Source organism: Lotus japonicus, chromosome 2, assembly GCF_012489685.1.
Source record: "Lotus japonicus ecotype B-129 chromosome 2, LjGifu_v1.2".
Taxonomy (NCBI): domain Eukaryota; kingdom Viridiplantae; phylum Streptophyta; class Magnoliopsida; order Fabales; family Fabaceae; genus Lotus; species Lotus japonicus.
The window spans coordinates 92,613,497-92,636,025 of NC_080042.1; the positions used below are offsets into that span (position 1 = coordinate 92,613,497).

Genomic DNA, 22,529 nt, shown 5'->3' on the forward strand with positions numbered 1-22,529 from the left:
AGAGCACTTGATTAAATGAGATTAGATGAGATTAGCTTCGCTAATCACTTGATTTGTATAATCTTGAACTTAAGATCAGAGGGCAAAAACAAAAGGGAGTAGGGACCACTAGTGTGTAATATTAATATGCCAGCCATGACTTATTATTAGTAGTTAGATGGGGGTCCGTTAGATGGAATAGAAGAACACATTAAATGAAAGCATTTCCAAACACGGCAGTGGATGAAACCGTGGCAAAAGGGGAAACCTTTTGAAGGACTGCGTTTATTTATTCAGTCACATGCTCGTGTTGTACGTGTCAATATGTCATTTGCAAAAGTTGTTCTTTTTTTATAGCAAAAGTTGTTCTTTTTAATCGTTGATTAAGTAGAAACAGAAGAGAAGAAGAGATTCTGATCCCTCTTTACTAGTCAAATGCAAGAGGACAAAATTGAATAAATGGAGGAGGTAACGTTAAAGAGAGAATGACTTCTTACTTCTTAGACGAATAATGTTATCTTCACACCTCTCTTTGAGGTGAAGAGAGGTGGAAGGAGGAGAGAGATAGAAAGAAAAGAAAAAGTAAGAGAGAGAAAGTGTGAGATGTGATAGATGATAAGAGGAGAGAGATGGAATAAAAAGAGGTGGAAATGAAGTGTTTAAGAAATAAGGTGTGTATATATCATTATTGCTTCTTAGACAACTGAAAAACCAAAAGTGAACAAAAAAACGTTGAGGAGAAATTGAAGAGTAATGATACATACACACCTCAGTTTCTCTTCCATCTTATTTCCATCTATTTCTCTTCCTATTTCTCTCTGCATTTTCTGTCACATCGCAAATCATATCATTCATTTCTCTCTCATTTATACCTAATCTCACAAAGTGGAAGTGGAATTAGTATGTCAATTAAACATTATTCGAAATTGAATGGCCAGGCAATCCGCAATGAAGTTCGCAATATTGCTCCTATTCCTTTTGTTCATAATTTGGGCAAATACTTGGGCTTTCTGCTGCATGGTGGACGGAGAGACAGAAATGCTTTCCAATACCTTCTGGATAATATCCAAAGGAAATTGGCTTCTTGGAAAACTAACATGTTGAATTTTGCAGGTAGAGTTTGTTTGGCGAAGTCAGTTCTAGCTGCTATCCCAACTTATTCCATGCAAGTTTTCTGGCTTCCTAGATGGCTTAATGAAAGAATAAACCAGCTGGTTAGAAATTTTATTTGGTCCCGTCATGGTGGTAATCGCGGCTGGCATTTGGTGAATTGGGACACCCTAACCAGAGATAAAGATTGTGGTGGTCTTGGGATCAAAGAGATGAACAGGTTTAATACGGCGCTGCTAGGGAAAGCTGTTTGGCAATTGGTCCAGAAACCAAATAAGCTTTGGGTGAAAGTTCTTGACCATAAATATATCAAGGACTCGTCTATCCTCAGTGTTCAACCCAGGCAGAAGGATTCGCCGCTCTGGAAGGGCATCCTTCGGGCTAGAGATCAAGTGGGGCAGCAAATGGTTTTCAGGATTGGGAATGGAGAGACGTCGCTGTGGTACAAGGATTGGAGCGGTACAGGTCCAATTGCTCATCAATTGCCCTTCGTAAATATCGCTGATGTTCATTTGCAGTTGAAGGATATTATCCAGGGTAATGTTTGGGATCTCAATCGTTTATACACTATGATCCCGCTCTCAGTGCAGCAGAAACTCACAGACTTACAGCCTACTGTCTGTGCGGCGAGGAGTGATGGGTGGGTGTGGAATGTTGGTAATAAGGGTCAGTACACGGTTCGGGATGGTTATGCGTGGCTCAATGGTTGTGCTCATGACCAGCAGGGAGATCGTAAGATTGACTGGGTTTGGAAGCTTAAAGTGCCCGAAAAGGTTAGAGTGTTTGTTTGGTTAGTTTTACATAATGCGATCCAGGTTAATCAATTGAGAGCCCGTTGTCATCTGGCTGCGGATGCTACCTGTACGCGGTGTTCGAACGGCATAGAAGATGCTCTTCATTGCCTGCGGGATTGCCCGCAATCCTGGGATCTTTGGCAGCGTTTGGGGGCAACAAATTGGGCTAATTTTCGCTGCTCTGAGCTCGAGCGATGGGTGACCTCCCTGTCTCGTGGTGTTCATGGTGTGCGTTTCTTGGCTGGGTTATGGGCTGCTTGGAAATGGCGCTGCAACTTGCTGTTGGACGCTCATCCGTGGCCTTTCGAAGTGGCTTGGCGTCGGCTCTCTCATGATCACGACGATTGGATTCGTAGCAGCCAAGAGGTTGATCTTTTGCTGTGTAACGCATGGTCTCCTCCTCCAACCAACATGGTGAAGTGCAATTCTGATGGGAGTTTCTGTGATAGTAATCAGCGGATTGGTGGCGGTGGAATTATCAGGGATCACCTTGGCCGTTGGGTGGTGGGCTGCTACTCCGGGGAGGCTGGAGATAGTGCGTTCAGAGCAGAAGCCGTGGCGATGCGAGATGTTCTCCAATTAGCCTGGGAGAAGGGGTTTAGGCGAGTGATCTGTGATGTTGATTGTGCAGAGCTGGCCTCCATAATAACAGATGAAGCAGCTTCTCAAAGACATGCAGAGTTTCTTGTGCTTGGTTCTATTCGTCAGCTTCTAGCACGAGAGTGGAACGTCAGGATCAATTGTGTGCATCGAGAGAGCAATATTGTAGCAGACTATAAAGTATGTTAAATTTTTGTAAGGCATTTAATTTTCCAATATTTTTAATTCAAGTAAATTAAACGTAACAAGATGTATAAGCCATAAGGTCTTTCTTAGCTGTAACATTTGGTCCACTTAAGTTTTTCTTCTAAAAAAAATTCTCTTTCACACTCCTTAAGAATTGAAAATAATTAAATGTCAATCAATTCAAGCCAGCATATTTAATGTTTTATCCATTTAAATGTTTAGATTTGACTATTTTAATTTTGTAGGTAATACATAATCAGGTGCTAATTAGGGTGAAGATGAAGCACAACCAACACGACTCTAACACTTTTTTACAGCATTCTTCATTCAATTGATAAAAATTCATGTAAATTATACTAAATTAGAAGTGTGATTCACACTTTTAGTGGACTCTACATAAATTTCAACTAATGTAATGAAAAAAAATGTTGGAGTGCTACTACCATTTTTCTTTCAAGGAATGCCAAGGAAAATAGTCCCTAATGAGAGTTATAATTTGAAGAAGAGTGCTGTTCCCAACACACAATTTGATAATTTATTGCCAACACTTGCTCTTTTATTTATTGAAATCTATTTAGAGTTTACTAAATTATAAGGATGGTTAAAAACTGAAATAAAAAATCCTTACAGTGAATCTTAATAACATTTCTAATTCTGAATTGAATACAGCAAACCAAACCCTTCGCCAGAAAACGGTACAAGTAGAAACAAACACCCACCTTGACTCTCTTTCCTTTCCACTCATCTCATCTTCTTTGTTTTATTTTATTTCCTTCCCCCAATGTTCCTACCTCATATCATATCCTCTATTTATTTGGTGCTCATTAAGATGGGGTTGATGACAGTGACTACGGTGATGGTGGTGGTGGTGGAAACATGGTTGGTGGTGAAGAATAAATACCGGGCAATAAGGACAGACAGGACATGAAAGTGCTGAGAGAGAGAAAGAACAGGTAACTGAAGCTCTCACACACACAAACATTGTTAAAGGTATCATTGCCCTCCTCAAAGTCACTTCTCTCTCTCTCTCTCTCTCTCTCTCTCTCTCTCTATGTCACTCTGCACGTGGTTGAAGCTTCACTTGGTGGCAATCTCTGAATTTATATACCCCAACCTGTTAAAGCAATGCTTATTTAATTCCCTCTCACTGTCTCACCTGCTTCCTTTCCAGCAAAGCTACAGCCACCATTTCCACCACCATCTTCCATTCAATTCAATTCATTTACTCCTCCCATTCCTTCTCTCTCTTCAAGCTCAAATTTTCATGCCCCCCATTTGAACACCACTATACCCATATCATCTTTGTTAATGTAAAACCCAGAAGGAGAAGATGGGCACTCTTGTTTAGATTAAAGAACTTCACTTTGCACAAAAAGTCTTATTTTTTTGTCTCTTTCTCTCTGGTTCAATTTCAGTCAATTAATGGGAATGCTCACACTTGGTCAAGGTCGTGACTTTTTGTTTCTCATAGCACCGACATTTCACATAACCTCAAACATGGTGGCTGAGGAACCAATTTGGTTCCGAGAACTATGATGTCTGAGGGGTGATGATCACATTGTTTCGAGCATGAGACTGCACTGCAAAATCCATCTCTCTCATGCTCTATTCTGCGCCATTCTCTGTTTCATTTCCTCTGTGTTCATGGTCTCACCAGCAACAGAGAAGGAGATTTTGCTCCAATTCAAGGGAAATGTCACAGAAGATCCACACAACAGTTTGACTTCGTGGGTTTCTAGTGGAGACCCTTGCCAGAATTTCAATGGTGTTACCTGTGACTCTGAAGGGTTTGTGGAGAGAATTGTTCTTTGGAACACTAGCTTAGGTGGGGTGTTGTCCCCTGCTCTATCAGGGTTGAAGAGGTTGAGGATTTTGACATTGTTCGGGAATCGGTTTTCGGGTAGTATTCCAGGAGAATTTGCTGATCTTCAGTCATTGTGGAAGATCAATTTCAGCTCCAATGCGTTATCTGGTTCGATCCCTGAGTTCATAGGTGATTTGCCTAACATTCGGTTTCTAGATTTGTCAAAAAATGGCTTTGTTGGGGTGATACCTTTGGCTTTGTTTAAGTACTGCTACAAAACCAGGTTTGTTTCTCTTTCTCATAACAATCTTGCTGGTCCAATTCCTGTGTCCTTGGTGAATTGCTCCAACCTTGAAGGGTTTGATTTTTCATTCAACAATCTCAGTGGGGTTGTCCCTTCAGGAATTTGTGGCATTCCAAGGTTATCATATGTGTCTCTGAGAAGCAATGGCTTATCAGGGAGTGTGCAAGAGCAGATTTCAGCATGCAAAAGTCTCATGCTGTTGGATTTTGGTAGTAATAGATTCTCTGATTTGGCCCCATTTGGCATCCTTGGAATGCAAAATCTTACCTACTTCAATGTATCTTACAATGGGTTTAGAGGACAGATTCCTGAGATCACTTCATGTAGTGAGAGATTGGAAATCTTTGATGCTTCAGGGAATGATTTGGATGGGGAGATTCCCTCCAGCATAACTAGATGCAAGAACTTGAAGCTCTTGGACTTGGAGTTGAATAGGCTGAAAGGGACTATCCCAGTTAATATTCAGGAATTGAGAGGGCTGTTGGTTATCAAATTGGGGAATAATTCTATCAGTGGAATGATTCCCAAGGGTTTTGGCAACATTGAGCTGCTTGAATTGCTGGCTTTGCAGAATCTAAACCTCAATGGAGAAATTCCAGTTGATATAAGCAATTGCAAGTTTCTTCTTGAGCTGTGAGTAACTGTAACTTTCTCAAAATGCTGTACATTAACTTGAACCTCCAAAACAAATCTAAATTCATATTTTTGTTTTATATGTTGCTGCAGGAATGTTTCTGGTAATAACTTGGAGGGTGAGATTCCTCAGACCCTTTACAAAATGACAAATATGAAAGCTCTTGACCTACATCATAACCAGCTATATGGAAGCATTCCACCAAGCCTAGGAAACCTATCAAGGATCCAATACCTAGATCTGTCACATAATTCACTGTCTGATTCAATTCCTCTTTCCCTTGGAAAATTAGAAAAATTGACACATTTTGATCTCTCATTCAACAATCTCTCTGGTGTCATTCCTGATGTTGCTAACATACAGCGTTTTGATGCATCTGCATTTTCCAATAATCCTTTTCTCTGTGGTCCTCCTTTGGACACCCCTTGCTCAGCAAACGGAACTGTACCACCGTCAGCTCCTGGCAAGAAGACTAAAGTTCTCAGTGTCTCTGCTATTGTTGCAATTGTTGCTGCAGCTGTAATTCTTACTGGGGTTTGCTTGGTGACCATCATGAATATTAAGGCTCGACACAGGAAAAAAGATGATGACCAGATTATGATTGCTGAGAGCACACCTCTTGGGTCAACAGAATCAAATGTTATAATTGGAAAGCTGGTTCTCTTCAGCAAAAGCTTACCATCAAAATATGAAGATTGGGAGGCGGGTACCAAAGCATTGCTTGACAAGGAGTCTCTGATAGGTGGGGGATCAATTGGTACAGTCTACAAAACTGATTTTGAAGGTGGCGTCTCAATTGCAGTGAAGAAGCTCGAGAGTTTGGGAAGGATTAGAAATCAGGAGGAATTCGAACATGAAATCGGGCGGCTAGGAAATCTTCAACACCCTAATTTGGTTGCTTTCCAAGGTTACTACTGGTCCTCTTCAATGCAATTGATTCTATCAGAGTTTGTCCCAAATGGGAACCTCTATGATAATCTGCATGGGTTTGGCTATCCTGGAACAAGCACTAGCAGAGGTAATAGGAAATTACATTGGTCTCATAGATTCCAAATTGCACTTGGAACTGCTAGAGCCCTTGCCTATCTCCATCATGATTGTCGACCTCCGATTCTTCATCTCAACATTAAATCCTCTAACATACTTTTGGATGACAAGTATGAACCTAAGTTGTCTGATTATGGATTGGGAAAGTTGCTTCCCATTTTGGATAATTATGGTCTGACCAAGTTTCACAATGTTGTTGGATATGTTGCACCTGAGTTGGCTCAGAGCATGAGGCAGAGTGAGAAGTGTGATGTTTACAGTTTCGGGGTCATTCTTTTGGAGCTGGTTACAGGGAGAAAGCCAGTTGAAAGTCCAACCTCAAATGAGGTGGTGGTTTTGTGTGAATATGTAAGAGGTTTGTTGGAGACTGGCTCAGCTTCAAATTGCTTTGACAGAAATTTAGTAGGCTTTGCTGAGAATGAATTGATTCAGGTTATGAAATTGGGGCTAATTTGTACTTCGGAGGATCCTTTAAGGAGACCAAGCATGGCTGAGGTTGTCCAGGTCCTTGAGTCCATTAGAAATGGATTGGAATCCCATTAACCAGTAAGTACTTTTCCATGCTTCTCAAAATTTAAGTAATTGATTAATTTGATAAGTTCTTCTAGCAAAGTAGGGGTATCAGATAGAGCATACATGGAAGGAAATTTGGAATGAAAAGGATAAGAGGGGGGAGGTGAAAGGCTGTTACTTAGGTATTCAGAACTGAAGAAAGAAAAAAAAGGACAAAAATTCTTTTGAATTCATTTTTATATTACCCATTTTTTTTCTGTAAAGTCTGTAATATTTTCAATAAAAGGCATTTGTTTATTCCATTGTGTTGTGTGTTCAATAGTTTCTCTTGAATTCACTTTCTTTAGCAATATATCACTCTCGCATCAATTCAGACTGAGGATTATGGATTCCGGAATTATGCATATCGTGCTTAACTAGAACAACTTTCATCTTAGCCTGTAGCCATGATGAGTTCTTTATGATTTTCCTCCATGCAGAACATCGAGTCCCCATTCTCTTGACTGGAAAACATAAATAGTCTGTTATATTCTACATGATACAAACAGTCTTTTCCTATGAAGACCATGTCCTCTAGCTCAGTACATTTTGATTTTACAATTTCTACATAGTTCAAGACATGTTTACTTGGAAGCTCAAACTTGCAGCTTCTAACCAGAATTGATACTAAAGTATTTCACCGTCATTACTATCAGTTTGTATGATATGGTGATGCCTCATAAATTGTAGTCTCACTAATCATCAAGTGCTAAACAGATAAAACCAATTTTGCTTAGGTTCTCCTGGAAGTTAAAATTGACGCATTCACAAAGAGCACTTCTGGTAAAACAACTACCAGCATCCCAGAGAAGATACTATTAACATGTCTCAAAACTTGAGAGGGAAAACACTTCATGATAGCCTTTTTTCAATTATTTACACACAATATTTAATAATTTCTATATATCCATATATGTAATTACAAAGCTTGAAGGATATGTAATTACATTGATAAATAAAAGCAAATGTAACAAAATCAAGGCGGGAAAATAACTGCTATATCCAAATAACTAAATTCGGGTCGTGCAGAGTGGTCACCCGTGGAGCCGCTTCTTAATACAAAGTCCTAATTTACACTTATCATTTTGAAGCAACTCCATCACATTCCCTAAAACCTGGTCATCCAACCACCCCTTGATGATTGATTACATCCTTGGGATGAATTCGGCTTCACCAAAAGAATAAAGAATCAGTAAACCAACTAAATTTGCTGAAGTAATTGACGCCATATCAACTATGTGATTTTGTGATCTCAGAAATCATCCGAATCCGTTCCATTACTGCTGGAATATCCTTTTCAGTCAATGTAGTAAAACAAAAACTGAACCATCCGGGTTCAATACAATGACAAGAGGATCCAGGGGTAACATTGATCTTAGCTACATTCAGCAATCTATCCCAGAGCTCGAGCTCCCCCTTTTCACTGTAGGAGCGGATTAACCTGCTCATGTCAGCCCAGCAGCAAAAACCACCACTGCTCCTAGTGCACTCAATCTCTAACTGCTTCAATCCTGCCACAAATGCATTATACATTTTCCTCAGCCTCAGTTTCTTAGTCTCAATGAATGTTTGTATAAATCTTGTATCTGAAAGCATGGAGATAAGCAATCGCTGGGCTGGAGCAGAAACAGCTGAGAACCTTGCTAATTTGTTGGAAGCAGCCAAGACATTCTCATTATAGGAGTAGATAACACCCACCTGGAAACCTGGAACAGAGAGCTCATTTGATAGATCGAACACTATGTGAACTCTGTCCCGATCATGAACTTCTGCTTCCACGATTTCGGTCATGCTCACAAACTCTTCATTTCCATGAACAGAGCCTGCAAACGTTTCATTAGAGATTATGTGAATGTTCTTCTCTCTTGCAAAGTCCAGAAGATCAAGTAGTGTTTCCCGATTCAACAATTTTCCAGCTGGATTTGAGGGGTTAGTTATTATAATTCCGCGAACTTTGTGACCACGTTTCTTTGCTTGGTTGAAGGCTTGGTCAAGTGCAGCTATGCTTAGATTGAAGTTATCAGTGCTGCGGCAGGGAACAGGTACTATAACCGCACCAGTTCTCCATTTTACATCCCCGTCAAAGCTGCACCATGTATTCAAAACTATCATTTTTTCTTTTCTTGGGAGAAAATACTAGCAGGTAACAAATGAGGGAGTTTGGAGATTGGAAATTAATTGTTACCCAGGACTATGAGGCGTGGGAACAAGGAATGCATTTCCATTATCTGCTAAGCAGAAGCTTAGAATCTCGATAGCAGGGGCGGCACCTGCAGTTAGTACCATTTGTGAGGGGTTGAAGAAAATTGGCTTTTCCAAAACTTGAGACATGAATTCAGCCACAGCCTGCAGTATTAGAGAACTTAGTAAAAACATAAAAGATCAATTTCAAGAGGATGCGGGTGTGGCGTGCATAAGTAGCAAGTGCAGATCAGGTTGAGATGACTAATTTCACATCTTGCACAAATATGTTATGCACACCACAATTGTGCAATACCACATCACACTGATAATGGATCATGGCATCTTTCATAGGTTCAATCAACTGAATTAATCATTATAAGGTTTAACATGTTCTGATAAACAGTTCAATTTTATTTATATATAAAAATGAGACTGAACCGAGTTAAAAAAACACTAATAAAGCAACTACCAAGACTCCAAGAGTGATTGTCTAACCTTGTTATAGCAAGAATCATATTTTAAAAAACAGATGAAAAGCATGTACCCAAAATAGTTAAGCATCCACATATATATACATCCAAAACCAAACAAAAAAAAAATTAAGATAAAATGAACCAATGTAAAAAGACATATAGCACAAAACAAAATTCGTCCATATCTATTTGTCTCAACACGATATTGCATGGTTATAAAAGTATGAGGATGATTAAAATCCCCCTGTTGTCATATTGGTTCCCTTGGAAAAAAATTACCACTTCAAACTCCATGAGGCCATGACAAGGTGCAAGGCCAGCGATCCTGAGTCCACAGCAATTAGTTGGTGTCCCCATAATAGTGGCGGTTCCATAATGGCGAATCCAATCTTGAATCAAGTCCGCACATAGCTACACACAGAGGGAGAAGACTCAGAAATTCGCAGTTGAAGTAGTTGTGAAGAGCAAACAAGAGAAGAGAAGAGAAGAAAAGAGAGAGGAACTGACAGTGTTGTGGGGCAAGCCGAGCTGAATAACACCAGTAGGATTATGAACTTGGTGGTATGGATTATCAGCGACCTTGTGCAAACCAACGTAGTAAGGAGAATCTACACTTAGGGAATTGGCTCGAGTGGATACATGAGCGGAGGCGGTGGCAGTCCTGGGGGAGGAGAGACTGCGGTGCAAAGCGGCAGAAACCTCCTGATTGGGAAGCAGAGGAGGGCTAGGAGGGTGAGGTTGGTGGCGGTTCCTGAAGTAGAGCTGAAGAAAGTAGAAGAGAGCACAAGGAATAACGGAACCCCAGAAAAGACCACCTGTGCCTTGCACAACTCCTTGCAATGGCACAATCACTCTCATCTCATTGCAGAGTGATTATTGCAATGAAGAAGGATAGAGAATATGAATAAAAATGAAAGGAAGAAGAAGAAGAGTGTGAACCACAAACGAAGGATGAGAGGGAAACGTACGTGAATCTTGAATGAAACTCACTCGACTCTTGTTGTCTGCATGGGCCCTCTTTCAGGATATTCTTCTTCTCCACATCCAAACACTTTCCACCAATATGACCCTCTTGCTTTTCTTTCTATCAGTTAGAAATTGTTTGTGTTCGCACATTTGGATGGTTGGCGTGAAAATGCAGAATAGCCATGGGCCCCGCTGATTATGTTTACACGGCACAACGGGTGTGATTGATTTTGGAGAAGATGACAAAATGGAAGGCTGCAATAATGATGGAGACGGCGTAAGGGGATTGGAATGGAAACCATGGTGAAGGATTGATTGCATAGCAGGGGGAGAACAGGGTCTGAGAAACCAAACCACGCACTCATATAATTTCTTGTTAAAGAGAATCAAGCTGACACTCAAGAGCACAAATGGATCACCTTTTTTAAGGATTGAAATAAGCTGAAATCTATATTTTATCTTGCGAGTTTGTTGTCTTAGCCTACCTCACTTACACTTAGTGGGATAAGACAAGACTTTTGTGGTTGTTCTTAGTAATCATGGAACAAGTTATTATTTTAATTTTATTTTACATGTTGTGAGACTATCTGTATTCCTTTTACAGTTGGTAGAATTGGAAAACAATGATAAGAAATCATTTGATTGGATTTGAGTGTGATTTTGTTTTATCATATATAACTAGCACACATTGGCTGTGTAAAAGAGCTCTTGTAATATTTTTCTCTGTTGATTGATGCGACCAATCAATCATCTTGTGAGCTAAGTTTATAGCGCTGCACGTGTGGGTGGGAGGATCAATTTGACCGGCATACGCCTGTTCATGTAAAACCGGTGCACTGAAATCTACAGCTAAGTTTTAGGTTTTTAGAGGTTTTTTATTGTATTTTTCATTGTTGAAACCATTGTTCATATCAATAAAATTCTCTTAAAGATCTGGAGATTAGAATGTGATGTTGGTTGAGACTATCTTTCTAATTAATTTATCTCCTGATCTGAATTCAACTTGAGTTTTTATGTGATGCATCTAGCAACCATGGGGTTTTAGCAACCAGGTTTATGTTATTAATCATGTTATTCAACTTGATCTGATCTGGAGCTTTTTTTAGGAGGGAGATGGTATTATTGGTATTTCACGTTTATTATTAAAAGTTTATTGCTTGTGTTTGTGTTTCTTAGTTTATTGCAAATAGCTTTTGCTGATTAAAAATAGAAATTGACCATAGACCGTTGTCCTATGAATGCTCTTGGTGTCACAAATTCAGAAATTCTGCACAAGAGAAGGCATATGGCATTAAGATTTAAGAATTTTCTACTCAAGCATTTTGATCTGTATGAAAGTGGCTTTTCGACTTATATGCTATATTTTATATATGGTGTTCAGCAAGTCTATAAAATCTTGGAAATATTAAACTCTACTTAAACCTACTCAAGTAAAAGAACTTCTTGCGGTGAGCCAAGAAGGACCATGTATGTGAACTAAGTGATGCATTGAAAGATAGTCATGAATATAAATGTAGAATTTGTACTGATTAGTGATTGTCCTCTATCAATTGAGTGTCCTAGATCTATTCTTCTAAATTGCACAATGATTTATGAGTAGCGTATTAGATTCATAATTTCATATTAGTTCAAAGTTTTGCAACTTATTGTTCCTGCATAAGGTTCCATTCTAAAACAAAATGAGGTATAAATAAATAGTGTGGTGCTCTCCCTCTAAATTCTTCTGTTTATTTTCTCTGTGCTCAATGTGAGGCTGCTGTTCTGTTCTTCTGATCTAGAGTGATCTGTGCACCAAATTTTGATAACTTCCTAACGTATGCACCCAGCTGTCTGAGGATATAGTGAATCCGAGGACCCTTAAAGGACTAAATTAGATTATCTACTAGTTTTTTTTTATTTTTTTTATAAGCATCTACTACTAGTTGATCATTGCAGAGAGTCAGAGATTTTGACCATATCTTAGTTCGTGGACACTATACTTTCTCATCTATTTTCAACGCTTGATTTAAAATATATTTTCTCATTAAATTTTTAAGACATACTTAATTTATCTTACCTTCAACATTGCAAAACATTTTTTTTTAAAATCAGAAAAATAAATTGCATCCTCCAAGGATTGAACCCTGGACCTCCCCCACTCACATCATATGTCTCCTATCTCTCACCACTTAAGCTATCATTCAGGATCTTATCCTACTTTAACCGAAAGTTTAAATATTATTATTTCCTCTGTGTTTTTCATTAATTAATTTCAAATATGTTTTCCGACTTACATATTCCCAAAATGATTTATCTAACTTAAATTTTTAAAATGTTTTTATCTAACTTAAATTTAGTTTTTAAAACTTTATTTTACAACCTATATTTCCAATCTTTTTTCTCACTTAAAATTTGCGAAATGCTTCTATCTTTTTTTTGACAAATGAAATGCTTCTATCTTATTTCCTATCTATTGTCATTATAAATCTATTCTTCTTTCAAAAAAAAAAACTATTCTTGACTAATATATTTGCAAATTGCAACTTTCTAAAATGTTTTTATCATCACTATCTCCACACTTATTTTTAAATCTATTTTTTCAGTTTTGAACAGAATATAGTTTAGGAGAAAAAAAACAGGTTGATTGGGTTGTATCCATTAATTAATCCATGAGTAACAAGAGGCTGGGCCTGGCATGAATCCCAGCCCAAGTGAGTGAGAGAGAAAATTGGGGACCATTTTGCAATTTGACAAGGAGGAGGGGCCCAAACTGCAGTTTTGAGAGTGATGGATAGATTTATTGAATGCAAGGAGTGACCACACAGCTGAGCTAAGCCTAAGCTAAAAGCTAGCTCAAAACAAAGAAAGAAGCAAAAGACCACACCACCTGGTATTTCCACCAGTCTGAAAAGGGCAAATCGGTCCATGCCTTGTGTAAACAATTCAAATTTTGGATCGTTAGTCGTTACACTCACACAGCACAGGTCCCGGCGTTGCAAAATCACAAATAAAACAAAAATGAGAGAACCAATGGCATTAATTATTTTTATCATTTATTTTGTGTACAATAACAATAGAATAGAGATTGATAGATAGTAATTGCAAATGCAAATGCAAGCAAGCCAAAGAGTCAACACTCTATAATTTAACAGTACTCACATCAAATCAAATCAAATCAAATCAAATCAAATCAATGTTGTGATATGATAATCAATGATGATGGTGGATATGGAAATGGAAATGGAAATGGAAATGGAAATGGAAATAGAAGATAACGAGTTTGTTTGCGATGAGATTGATTTCGATTACGAGTTTGATGCTGCTCGCTTCTTCGATTTCACCGCGCCGGAAACTACCGCTCAAGCTCGCCAAGCCGAAACCTGGTTTCAAACCGCCGGGAGCTACTGTCCTTCTCGTTCGTTTTTTCTTTCTCTCTTCTGCACATTCATACGGATATACAATTGTTTTTGTTTGCTGATTACAATCAATCACTGTTGTTCGTTTTCCGTTTCAGCTTTTGTGGCAAACCTATTGCTCAAAGAGGAGGATCCTAAACCTAATTTTGGTAAGTATTATGCGTCTACCAATTTGGCTTTGTGCAATCAGTGATGTTATGTTTTGCTGATGAGGTCTACTTTGCTTGCCAGGTTCAAAAGCAGGGTGTGGAAATGGGAACGTCTCTGGATCTCTGGGTGTTGGAGTTTTACAGAATGATGCTATGCAAGTGCAACCAGGTAACCAATGTAACTGATACTGGTATTGATTGAGGCGAGTGAGGAATCTGGACAGCTTCTAAGAAATCCAATGTTATAGATGGAATCAATCACTCTAGAGGATGAAGTAAATAGTACTAGTTATTAATTTCAAAAATAATAGTCATATTTTGTCAAATAGGGTTATGTATATAATCATAATCACACTTGTTTTTTAATCAATGTTTATGACTACTTACTTTACCTTCTAAAATAGTCCCCTCATTCATGAGAGTCCAGTTCCAGCATCTATTATTTATAACATTATGTTTTTTGCAATTTTCTCAATGTATCTGTCCTTTGGCCTTATATCTCTTAGACTCTTATAGTTTTGAGCTTTAGTGAGAGTTGGTTAATTAGTAAGGTACAGTTAGAAGAAACAAGGCAATCAGTGACAGCTTGCCTGTAAATAAAGGGGGGAGGGGTGTGAGGGGGTGGTACCTTGGTATTTGAGTGAAAATTGGGGCCTTAGAGGCCAGGGAGGTTGCAGACCCTCGAAGATATGCTGTGTGTGTGTGTGTTTTGAACTGTAATCAAGGGAATTTTTCCCTTCATTTCTAATAGATGCAAGTATCTATTTCATATCAACATGTACTTGTGACTCTTTCCAGGAATGACCTTCAGCAGTAAGACAATCGGTGACAGCTTGAATTCTAAGGCTAAATCTGCTCCAAGGAAGGGTTCAACACTGATGAAACCTACAGCTAGTCAATTGGCTAAGCAAAACCGGCCCCCTCAAGTTACTCGCTCAAGGTGATTATTGGAGTAATTTATCTTTGGTCCTTATTCTGAAGGCATGAACTATAAGTGAAATCAAATAGCAAAGCAACACTCCATTAGTTGGCAAGCTTTTGAAATTTATCATGTCGCTGAAATCTCATAAGATTTCTGTTTGCTCAACATGGTGCATCAATTTAGATGTTCTCTAACTTGGGTGGTTACTCTGTCATTTAGAAAGTAATGAATTCTTATTAAGCAGGGAAGCTGGAGTATTGTTTCATTTAACCCCAGGATATTCTCTTTGATGCTTTGGTGTCATATAATATGGCAGTAGTTATCTAATGTGTGGATGCCAAAAAAATTACTTACATCCTGTACAACTCTTCAATTGTTCTCAGGTTGCAGAAGGCACAAGCTCATACCAAGGAAATGAATTTATCTACTTCTGACAAGATAGAGATTCAAGCTGCCAAGCGACAGAAATTAGAGGGCGGTCTCTTGCGCAAGGTTCTGTAAATACTTGTTCCTCTGACTAGTGATTATCTAAGCCAGTTATATTTATATATATACCAGAAATTGATCGTAAAAATTAAACATTTATCGCTGCAAACATTTGTGCAACTCTTGTAATTCGGCGTTAGTAAAGTTTATGAAAATATAAAATCTTGATAAGACCTCTTCCATTTTCATATATAAAAAATACTCTAAGGAAGTTATGAAAGCTTAGTCATACTTTTCATGGTCAACAATTTACTAATAGATTGTAGTTTATTGGAATTTAATTTGGCCCGATACTCGGTTGGTAGCATGGAATTACTCAAACTGGAACCTAAACATGTCTTAATTTCTGTTGGTGTTCCATTTATTTTAGACAGGGCATTTACCATATCTCCTCTGTGACAGGTTGGTGATGTCAAGCAACAAGCTACTCTTGTCCACAAGGCACCTAAGCAGGTTTAATCCTAACGTAGAATGCTTAAATATTCCTCAGTAAAAATTGTTTGCGCGAAAGTTGTCAAATACATTCTCCATACGACTTGGATGGTGCTGGTGTGCCATTATATATTTTTGTCCGTTTTTTCCGTTCATCATTTTCTTTCCCTAATAGATTTTGTAAGCAGATGACATAATATTCTATACTTATTGTTTTCCTGATAAATCACTTTATTAAGTATCTAAAGTACAAATTGGAATATAGAGCAGTTTAATTCCTTTGGGCAAAGACTCATATTTATTGAATGACAGGAAAGAGTTTTATATTCTTGCAGGTTTTTAGTGTTGATGAATGCTCTGGACATTCCAAGCTGAAGATTACTATTCCTAGAGAGCCTGACCTAAAAACAGCTCATAGAGCAGAAAGGATTAGGTTTGTTATTATGGAGTCCAGTAAACTTTTGATGAAGATGAATTTACCTCCTCTTATAATTGAATTCAAGATATTATGTGTTTTGCAGACCCAAAAATGCTGCAGAGGCAGAACTTGTGACAGTGGCTGCCCCCAGATTCAAAGCACGACGGTTAAACAGAAAAGTTGGTATTTCTGTTGATAGACTTGGTTTTGTTGGGTTAATTTTCCATCATCACCTCTAACTAATCATGCTCATAATGTAGATTCTTGAAGCCCCTTCATTACCACTTCCCAAGAGAAGCACTCCAAGGTTGCCAGAATTTCATGTAAGCTCTTGATATTTGCTTTCAATGCTCATCCAATTTTATCACCATTCATCATGTTGAGAGAGAGAGAGAGAGAGAGAGAGAGAGAGAGAGAGAGAGAAACAAGAAGCATATGCTGAAGACTGAGTTTCAACTACCCCCACGGACTCGATTTTATAATGAATATTGCAAATGCAAAGATACAATTTTTCTAATAACTATATATTCATGATAAACTGAACCTAGACATAATGATACACGTTTTTAACATATTAATTAGAAGCTGAAAAGGATTGAACCGAAGACTAATCAGGAAAACAAGTTTCTTGCGCATTCGTTATCCAGAAGCTCAGATTTTTAGTGTCTTGGTTCTCAGGAATTTCACCTCAAGACATCAGAGAGGGCCATGCACACACCTGCTGCTTCATCATCGACACTTCAATGCGATGGTTCTCATAAGGTCAATTTAGGTTATATACTTTTAAGTAGTAACATTCATGTCTCTTTACATCACTGTGTATCGCCAATGTCATTCAATACTCTAATACCCAGTGTATGTGAATTGCATTGGTTATAAAGTTTCTGGACCTGCATTTTCTTGCTTTAGCCTTCTGTTACAAAATAGCTATAATTAGTCTCTGGGAAACTGAAATTTGATGGTTGCAGGATTTGAACAAACATACGGCTGTTTCTGCCCCAGAAAATATAATTAGGGATTTGAGAAGGTAACAACATGCCCTGATTAATGATAATTCTAACTTGATAACCCATGAAACAATGGTACTAACTTCAAATACTATTTTGTACATAGGCCATCTACCATGGTTGCTCCAAAGCATGATGTGTTGGACTTTGGAAGTAATTTTAAAGCTCGTCCTCTTAATAAGAAGGTAATGCTACATTAGTATTAGTAATAAATTTGGAAGAAGATACCTGGGCAGCAGTTTTACCAAGAAATGAACTTTGAATTATATTCCAGGGTTGTATGAGTTATGGTTTTCAAATTTCTTACTTTTTTACCTGAGAGTCTATCTCCAATTAAAATATTTAATACAATCTGTAGACTTTAATGAAAACATAGAACATTCAAGTTGTAGTCATATTACCAATCAAACTGATTTAGTCATTAAAGTATTCCCCTATTGAAAGCGAATTAACTCAGACATAATGTAGATAAGCAGTTATTGTAGAATACTCTAGTCCTGTTATTTGTTTGATCTGCTGTACCAGCAACTTAAAATTCATGTGCAGATACTTTCAAGTAAAGGAGATATTGGTGTTTTCTGGAACAGGAAGCAGGAAACTACCGTTCCAACAGTAAGTTGGTTTGTCTGTTTTTTCACCCCTTATTTGTTGAAGACGAAAATATAACGATATCACATCTTTGCTTCAATTCATACAGGAGTTTAATTTCCATACAGAAAAGAGGGTTCAGCATAACCCACCAATTGACCACTTTAGCAAGGTAAATCCATGCTTATCTTTTTCTTGCTCCATACATTCTCTTTTTATTTTATTTTTCGCGATTTTTTGAATTTACTCCAGGGTCATTTTGCTTTCCAAATTCTTCACTTAATAGTATTATTTATTTTGATAAAATTATTTAATTCCACAGTTCTCATTCATTTTCCTATCTTGAAAGCAGCTATCTCTAACATCTGAAGTTCAGTCAAACGATGGATCTCATTTGAAACCGCCTAGGCATTCCAGGGTGTTCAGAAAGGTTTTCCATCTACTATTTTGATTTGAATATGAAGAAGATCTTAGACTATTGGTCATTTCTCTTTGTATCATACTGAATTTTTTGTTTCTGGGTGCAAGGATTCAAAAGAAAATATGGGAAGCTCTTTCCATCTGAACCAAAAGGTAATAATAACACTCTGCATGAAAAATATGACTTTTATTCAACTTCTCGCTGACACAAATTATGTAGGACAAGCCTTTCATATTTGGGGGAAAGCAAACTCAAAATGAGACTGACGGTTGCACCAGCAAAGCTGGTACTCTGTTAACTGCAAGGAGGTATACATAATTGGCACTCTATTGCTCTTAATGTTTGGTAAATTTGATTATTCATTTTGGCTCTCAACTGAATTGGTCCAGGAGCTTAGGAATTCGGTGAGAGCGACAATAAACAAGGGCCAATTTGCAACAAGCTTTTGTTATGGCCATCAAAATTTTCCCTGCTAAGTTGAAATTCGATAGCAACATAGCTGAATCTGACAGGCGCCCCAACAAATCCTCTCAGATGCTTCTTTTTGTACACAGAATCTTAGAAAATTAATTTGTCAGGGCAGTGAGCATAGATGGTATAACTGCCTTCACTTATGTTCATAGAAAATCAACAGTGAAACGAAAAAGGACACCGGTCATTATTCATTTGATTCATTTACATTTCACAATAGATCATTTATGAGAAACATGGCTGCATACACTGATAGTCTAGGCTATGTGTATTCTAATTGCTGACACTAACTGTACAAGTTGCAAGTCATAACTGATAACCTCTCGATACCATACAACTTCGTACCATCCTTTTAGAACATTTGACATGGTTTGAAATTCCATACATTGATTGTTAACTCGTAAAGGAATGTCTTCTTCTCATCATCTTTGGCCTTGCAATCTTTGATCAGCACCCAAAATACAGTCTCAGGTGAAACTCGCCTTAAAAACTTTCATAGGTTCTCAAGGTTTGATGAGTCTATGCTAGTGCTTGTCCATTTCATGCACCCTTTTTAGTTTTTATCATCCTCTCTTGTTCTTCGACTTCATTGTCTAATGATTTTTTATTCAAAAAAGTTGTTACTGTTTCAAAAATCAAAACATCAAACATTGTGAGGGGAATTCCAATATAACACTTGTACATTACAAGTTTGGCTGAGTTACCGTCTATTTCTACTGGGAAGTGGGAAGCACACATGGGCATATTATAATGTTTAAATACATTTTAGAAAATCCAAAAAATTGTAATATGAAAAATACGAGAAACACGAGAAATATTGAGGTGACAAATAAATAGCATTATTTAGCAAAAATAATGGTGGGTAGTGAGGTTTTAACTTTTACTGTATCGTAACATAGAGCATTTTCCAAAAATTAAAACAAAATGAACTTAATTGTCAAAGCACAACCATTTCTCACTTTTTTCCTGTATATATTAATAATTAACTTAGCTTTTCAGCTAGGTCACTTTCCCTATAGGTGAAAACTCAACAAGCCAAAGTCTTTCAAATGTTGAATTGAGACATACAATCTAACCAAAACCATCAACCAGCTTGATGTCGAAAGCACACTGCCCAGTCAAATTCCTAGAGATTAGGTCAAACACAAAGAAGAAATGTCTGTTTTCAATGTTATGGGAGTATGATGAAATTGTAAAAAAACATACTGCACATTAAAAGATCTTAAATTACCTGACAAACAATGCTATAGGAGGCAAACCCTGCAAGAATGAATTTCAAAGCTAAAAAATGAACCTAAATTAAGGATCATGATACATATCCAAAGCTCCATATTTCATAATAGCCAAGGATACAGAACAGAACAGAACAGCAACAATACATGATATAATTGTCAAAAAATAATTGAAGGAGAATTTTCCTCCCTCAACAATTACATAAAAGTTTATCATCTTTGAATCATGTTTTCAACCACCTTATAAGATTACAAGGCAAGGATATTAAAGAGCAGCAAAAAAATGAAAAAAGAACATAACCCTTTCCCTAACCCCCTCCTTCTTCCTATACAATCCAATTACTATGATTTGATCCAGAAATTTAATCTAATCAAATCAAATGTAAATGTAAATTTAGCAATATAAAAAAATAAAGCAAGGTGTTTGTGGAATTACTTTTCTTATTAAGAAAAAAGAATGTTGAGAATTATCTGTCAATGAGATGTAACTTTTGATCTCTTCTTTGCCTCACTGTAGAGAAGCACACCCATGATTGTCACAGCGAATCCAGTGATACCCATCACCGTCACCGGGTTCCTGAAAATCAGAACAGAAACCACCGCCGCCACCGCCGCTTTAGCATTCCCCAACACTTGCAATGTCAACGCACTGGTATGTTTGGTAACCAAGAAATTCGTGAGGTTCACCAAATACGCCACCGTCGCGTTCCCAACCAACAAGAAAACGATAAACCGATCCCCTTTAGCTTTCTCAAGCGTAACCGCCGCCACATTCCCTTCGATGTAGAGAGTGAAAGGAAGCAAAATCATCGCCGCCATGGGAGCCATGTAGAGAAGCAAGTTCATGGAGTTCAGCTTCTCCGATTCAGAGGTCAAGATAATCCCCTGAACCACCGATTTCAGAGCACGCCCCGCCGTGGAACCGACGCAGACCAAGAATCCGAAGAGATGGAACAGAGGCTCACTGTTGCTGGAAAGAACAATCCCGAAGACTACCGGCAACAGAGCGAGGTAAACCTCGGCGGATTCTTTCTTGCAGGTGATGATGAAGGCGAAGACGGCGGTGAAGAAGGGGGTGGTGGCGCCGATTGCTTGGTTGAAGGAAACAGGGAGGTAGCGTAAGGAGGTGTTGCCGCAGACGACGGAGAAGCAGAAGATGATGCTGAGAGCGAAGATCTTGAGGAACTGTTTCTTGGAGTGAATGTGCTGTAAGGGAACGAGGTCGAGGAAGTTGATTGCGCCGTAGCTGTAGGCGGAGCAGGAAATCATGTGGAGCATGGTGAGGAAGATAGGGTAGCGGTAACCGTAGAAGCTGAGGAGGTACTTGTTGAGGAGGAGGACGCCGATGTTGGAGAGGTACCATGAGGCGATGATCGCGGCGGTTACCATGGCGGGAGAGAAATGGGAGGTGAAGGGTTGCCAGTGGCGGACGTCACCGGGTGGGGTGGCCGGAATCTCGAGCGCGACTTCGTCGGCGGTTAACCTTGGGTTGCTCATTCGGCGGGTAGTCCATGTCTGCGCCTCCACCATGGCCAATGCTGAAGAAGAAGAAGAAGAAGAAAACACAGTGACTCTGTTTCTCTCTCTAGAATGATGGTAGAGAGAGAGATAGATAGAGAGAGATCTCAAATGGGTGATAGACACGGAGATAAATGAGTCTAGTGAGAAGATCTGATCGGACGGTTGATCTTCAGATTTGGGTTGATGGAGGGACTGTGTCCGTTGGATGGGGATGGGGCCCAGTTGAGAGAATAGAATAAAGTAAAATAGAGACTTTGGTTTGGATTGGACACAGTGTTGAAGACCTACTCGCTCCTCCAACTTGTGCTGGAGATTGTCGGTGACGGATCCCTTCCTTATTTTTTGGTTCTACAATATATACAAAATATATATTTTTCGTGTGAGCTTAGGTAACATTAAAATATATATATATATATATATATATTGATTTGGTATTTTATTACAGTTTCCATATTTAGGATTACAGATTTTATAATTATCAATAAATATTGAACTCTAATAAACATATCAAATAATCTTAGAAGTTGGTTTGACAATCTCATTTACTCACCAAACACACAACAATCTATAACTATTTTAGTAGAGATGCACATTTTTTTTCAACTAGGCTGTCACAATCGTCTGTTTTTTTTACAATTTTCCCTCAATTTCAACTTCGCATTCATGTTCATCATGTATTTTTAAATTGTCCACCTTTCCTTCTCCTCTTCCATTTTAAATGTTACGGATTTTCACCGTTCAATACTTTTTTTTTGTGAATGAGAAAAACATTGTTCAATACTTTTGTTAGAGAGGAACTCTACAAATTAAAAAGAAAAATAAAGAAAACAAATAATAATGAGGAAAAAGTCAAT

The 22,529-nt window shown here is 38.2% G+C and overlaps 4 protein-coding genes across 5 annotated transcripts; 2 read left to right on the forward strand and 2 right to left on the reverse strand.

Annotated features, from left to right (window-relative positions):
• Positions 1–3,347: 3,347 nt before the first annotated feature.
• Positions 3,348–7,276, forward strand: LOC130741116 (probable LRR receptor-like serine/threonine-protein kinase At1g12460). 2 transcript variants are annotated; one of them, XM_057593918.1, is made up of 3 exons: positions 3,348–3,659; positions 4,085–5,410; positions 5,504–7,276. In XM_057593918.1, exons 2-3 carry the CDS (start codon positions 4,239–4,241, stop codon positions 6,999–7,001), a joined length of 2,670 nt encoding a protein of 889 aa, XP_057449901.1. In that variant the 5' UTR covers positions 3,348–3,659; positions 4,085–4,238; the 3' UTR covers positions 7,002–7,276. The 2 variants fall into 2 exon arrangements, with proteins under 2 accessions (XP_057449901.1, XP_057449902.1); XM_057593919.1 differs by having other exon boundaries at positions 3,348–3,622.
• Positions 7,277–7,868: 592 nt separating this feature from the next.
• Positions 7,869–11,043, reverse strand: LOC130741117 (1-aminocyclopropane-1-carboxylate synthase 6-like). The gene is made up of 4 exons (XM_057593920.1): positions 10,175–11,043; positions 9,947–10,078; positions 9,196–9,356; positions 7,869–9,096 (listed from the first exon to the last, which is right to left on the reverse strand). The coding sequence occupies exons 1-4, from the start codon at positions 10,523–10,525 to the stop codon at positions 8,241–8,243; spliced, it is 1,500 nt and encodes a 499-aa protein (XP_057449903.1). The 5' UTR covers positions 10,526–11,043; the 3' UTR covers positions 7,869–8,240.
• A 2,658-nt stretch (positions 11,044–13,701) lies between these two features.
• Positions 13,702–19,157, forward strand: LOC130741119 (protein TPX2-like). Its single transcript, XM_057593921.1, has 18 exons — positions 13,702–14,027; positions 14,127–14,177; positions 14,260–14,346; positions 14,976–15,117; positions 15,483–15,591; positions 15,988–16,038; positions 16,353–16,450; positions 16,539–16,614; positions 16,696–16,758; positions 17,114–17,197; positions 17,404–17,462; positions 17,549–17,627; positions 17,989–18,054; positions 18,140–18,202; positions 18,383–18,460; positions 18,559–18,603; positions 18,671–18,759; positions 18,841–19,157. Exons 1-18 carry the CDS (start codon positions 13,826–13,828, stop codon positions 18,857–18,859), a joined length of 1,461 nt encoding a protein of 486 aa, XP_057449904.1. The 5' UTR covers positions 13,702–13,825; the 3' UTR covers positions 18,860–19,157.
• A 1,115-nt stretch (positions 19,158–20,272) lies between these two features.
• Positions 20,273–21,779, reverse strand: LOC130741120 (probable sugar phosphate/phosphate translocator At1g12500). The gene has a single exon (XM_057593922.1). It carries the CDS (start codon positions 21,682–21,684, stop codon positions 20,629–20,631), a length of 1,056 nt encoding a protein of 351 aa, XP_057449905.1. The 5' UTR covers positions 21,685–21,779; the 3' UTR covers positions 20,273–20,628.
• Between the last annotated feature and the right edge of the window lie 750 nt (positions 21,780–22,529).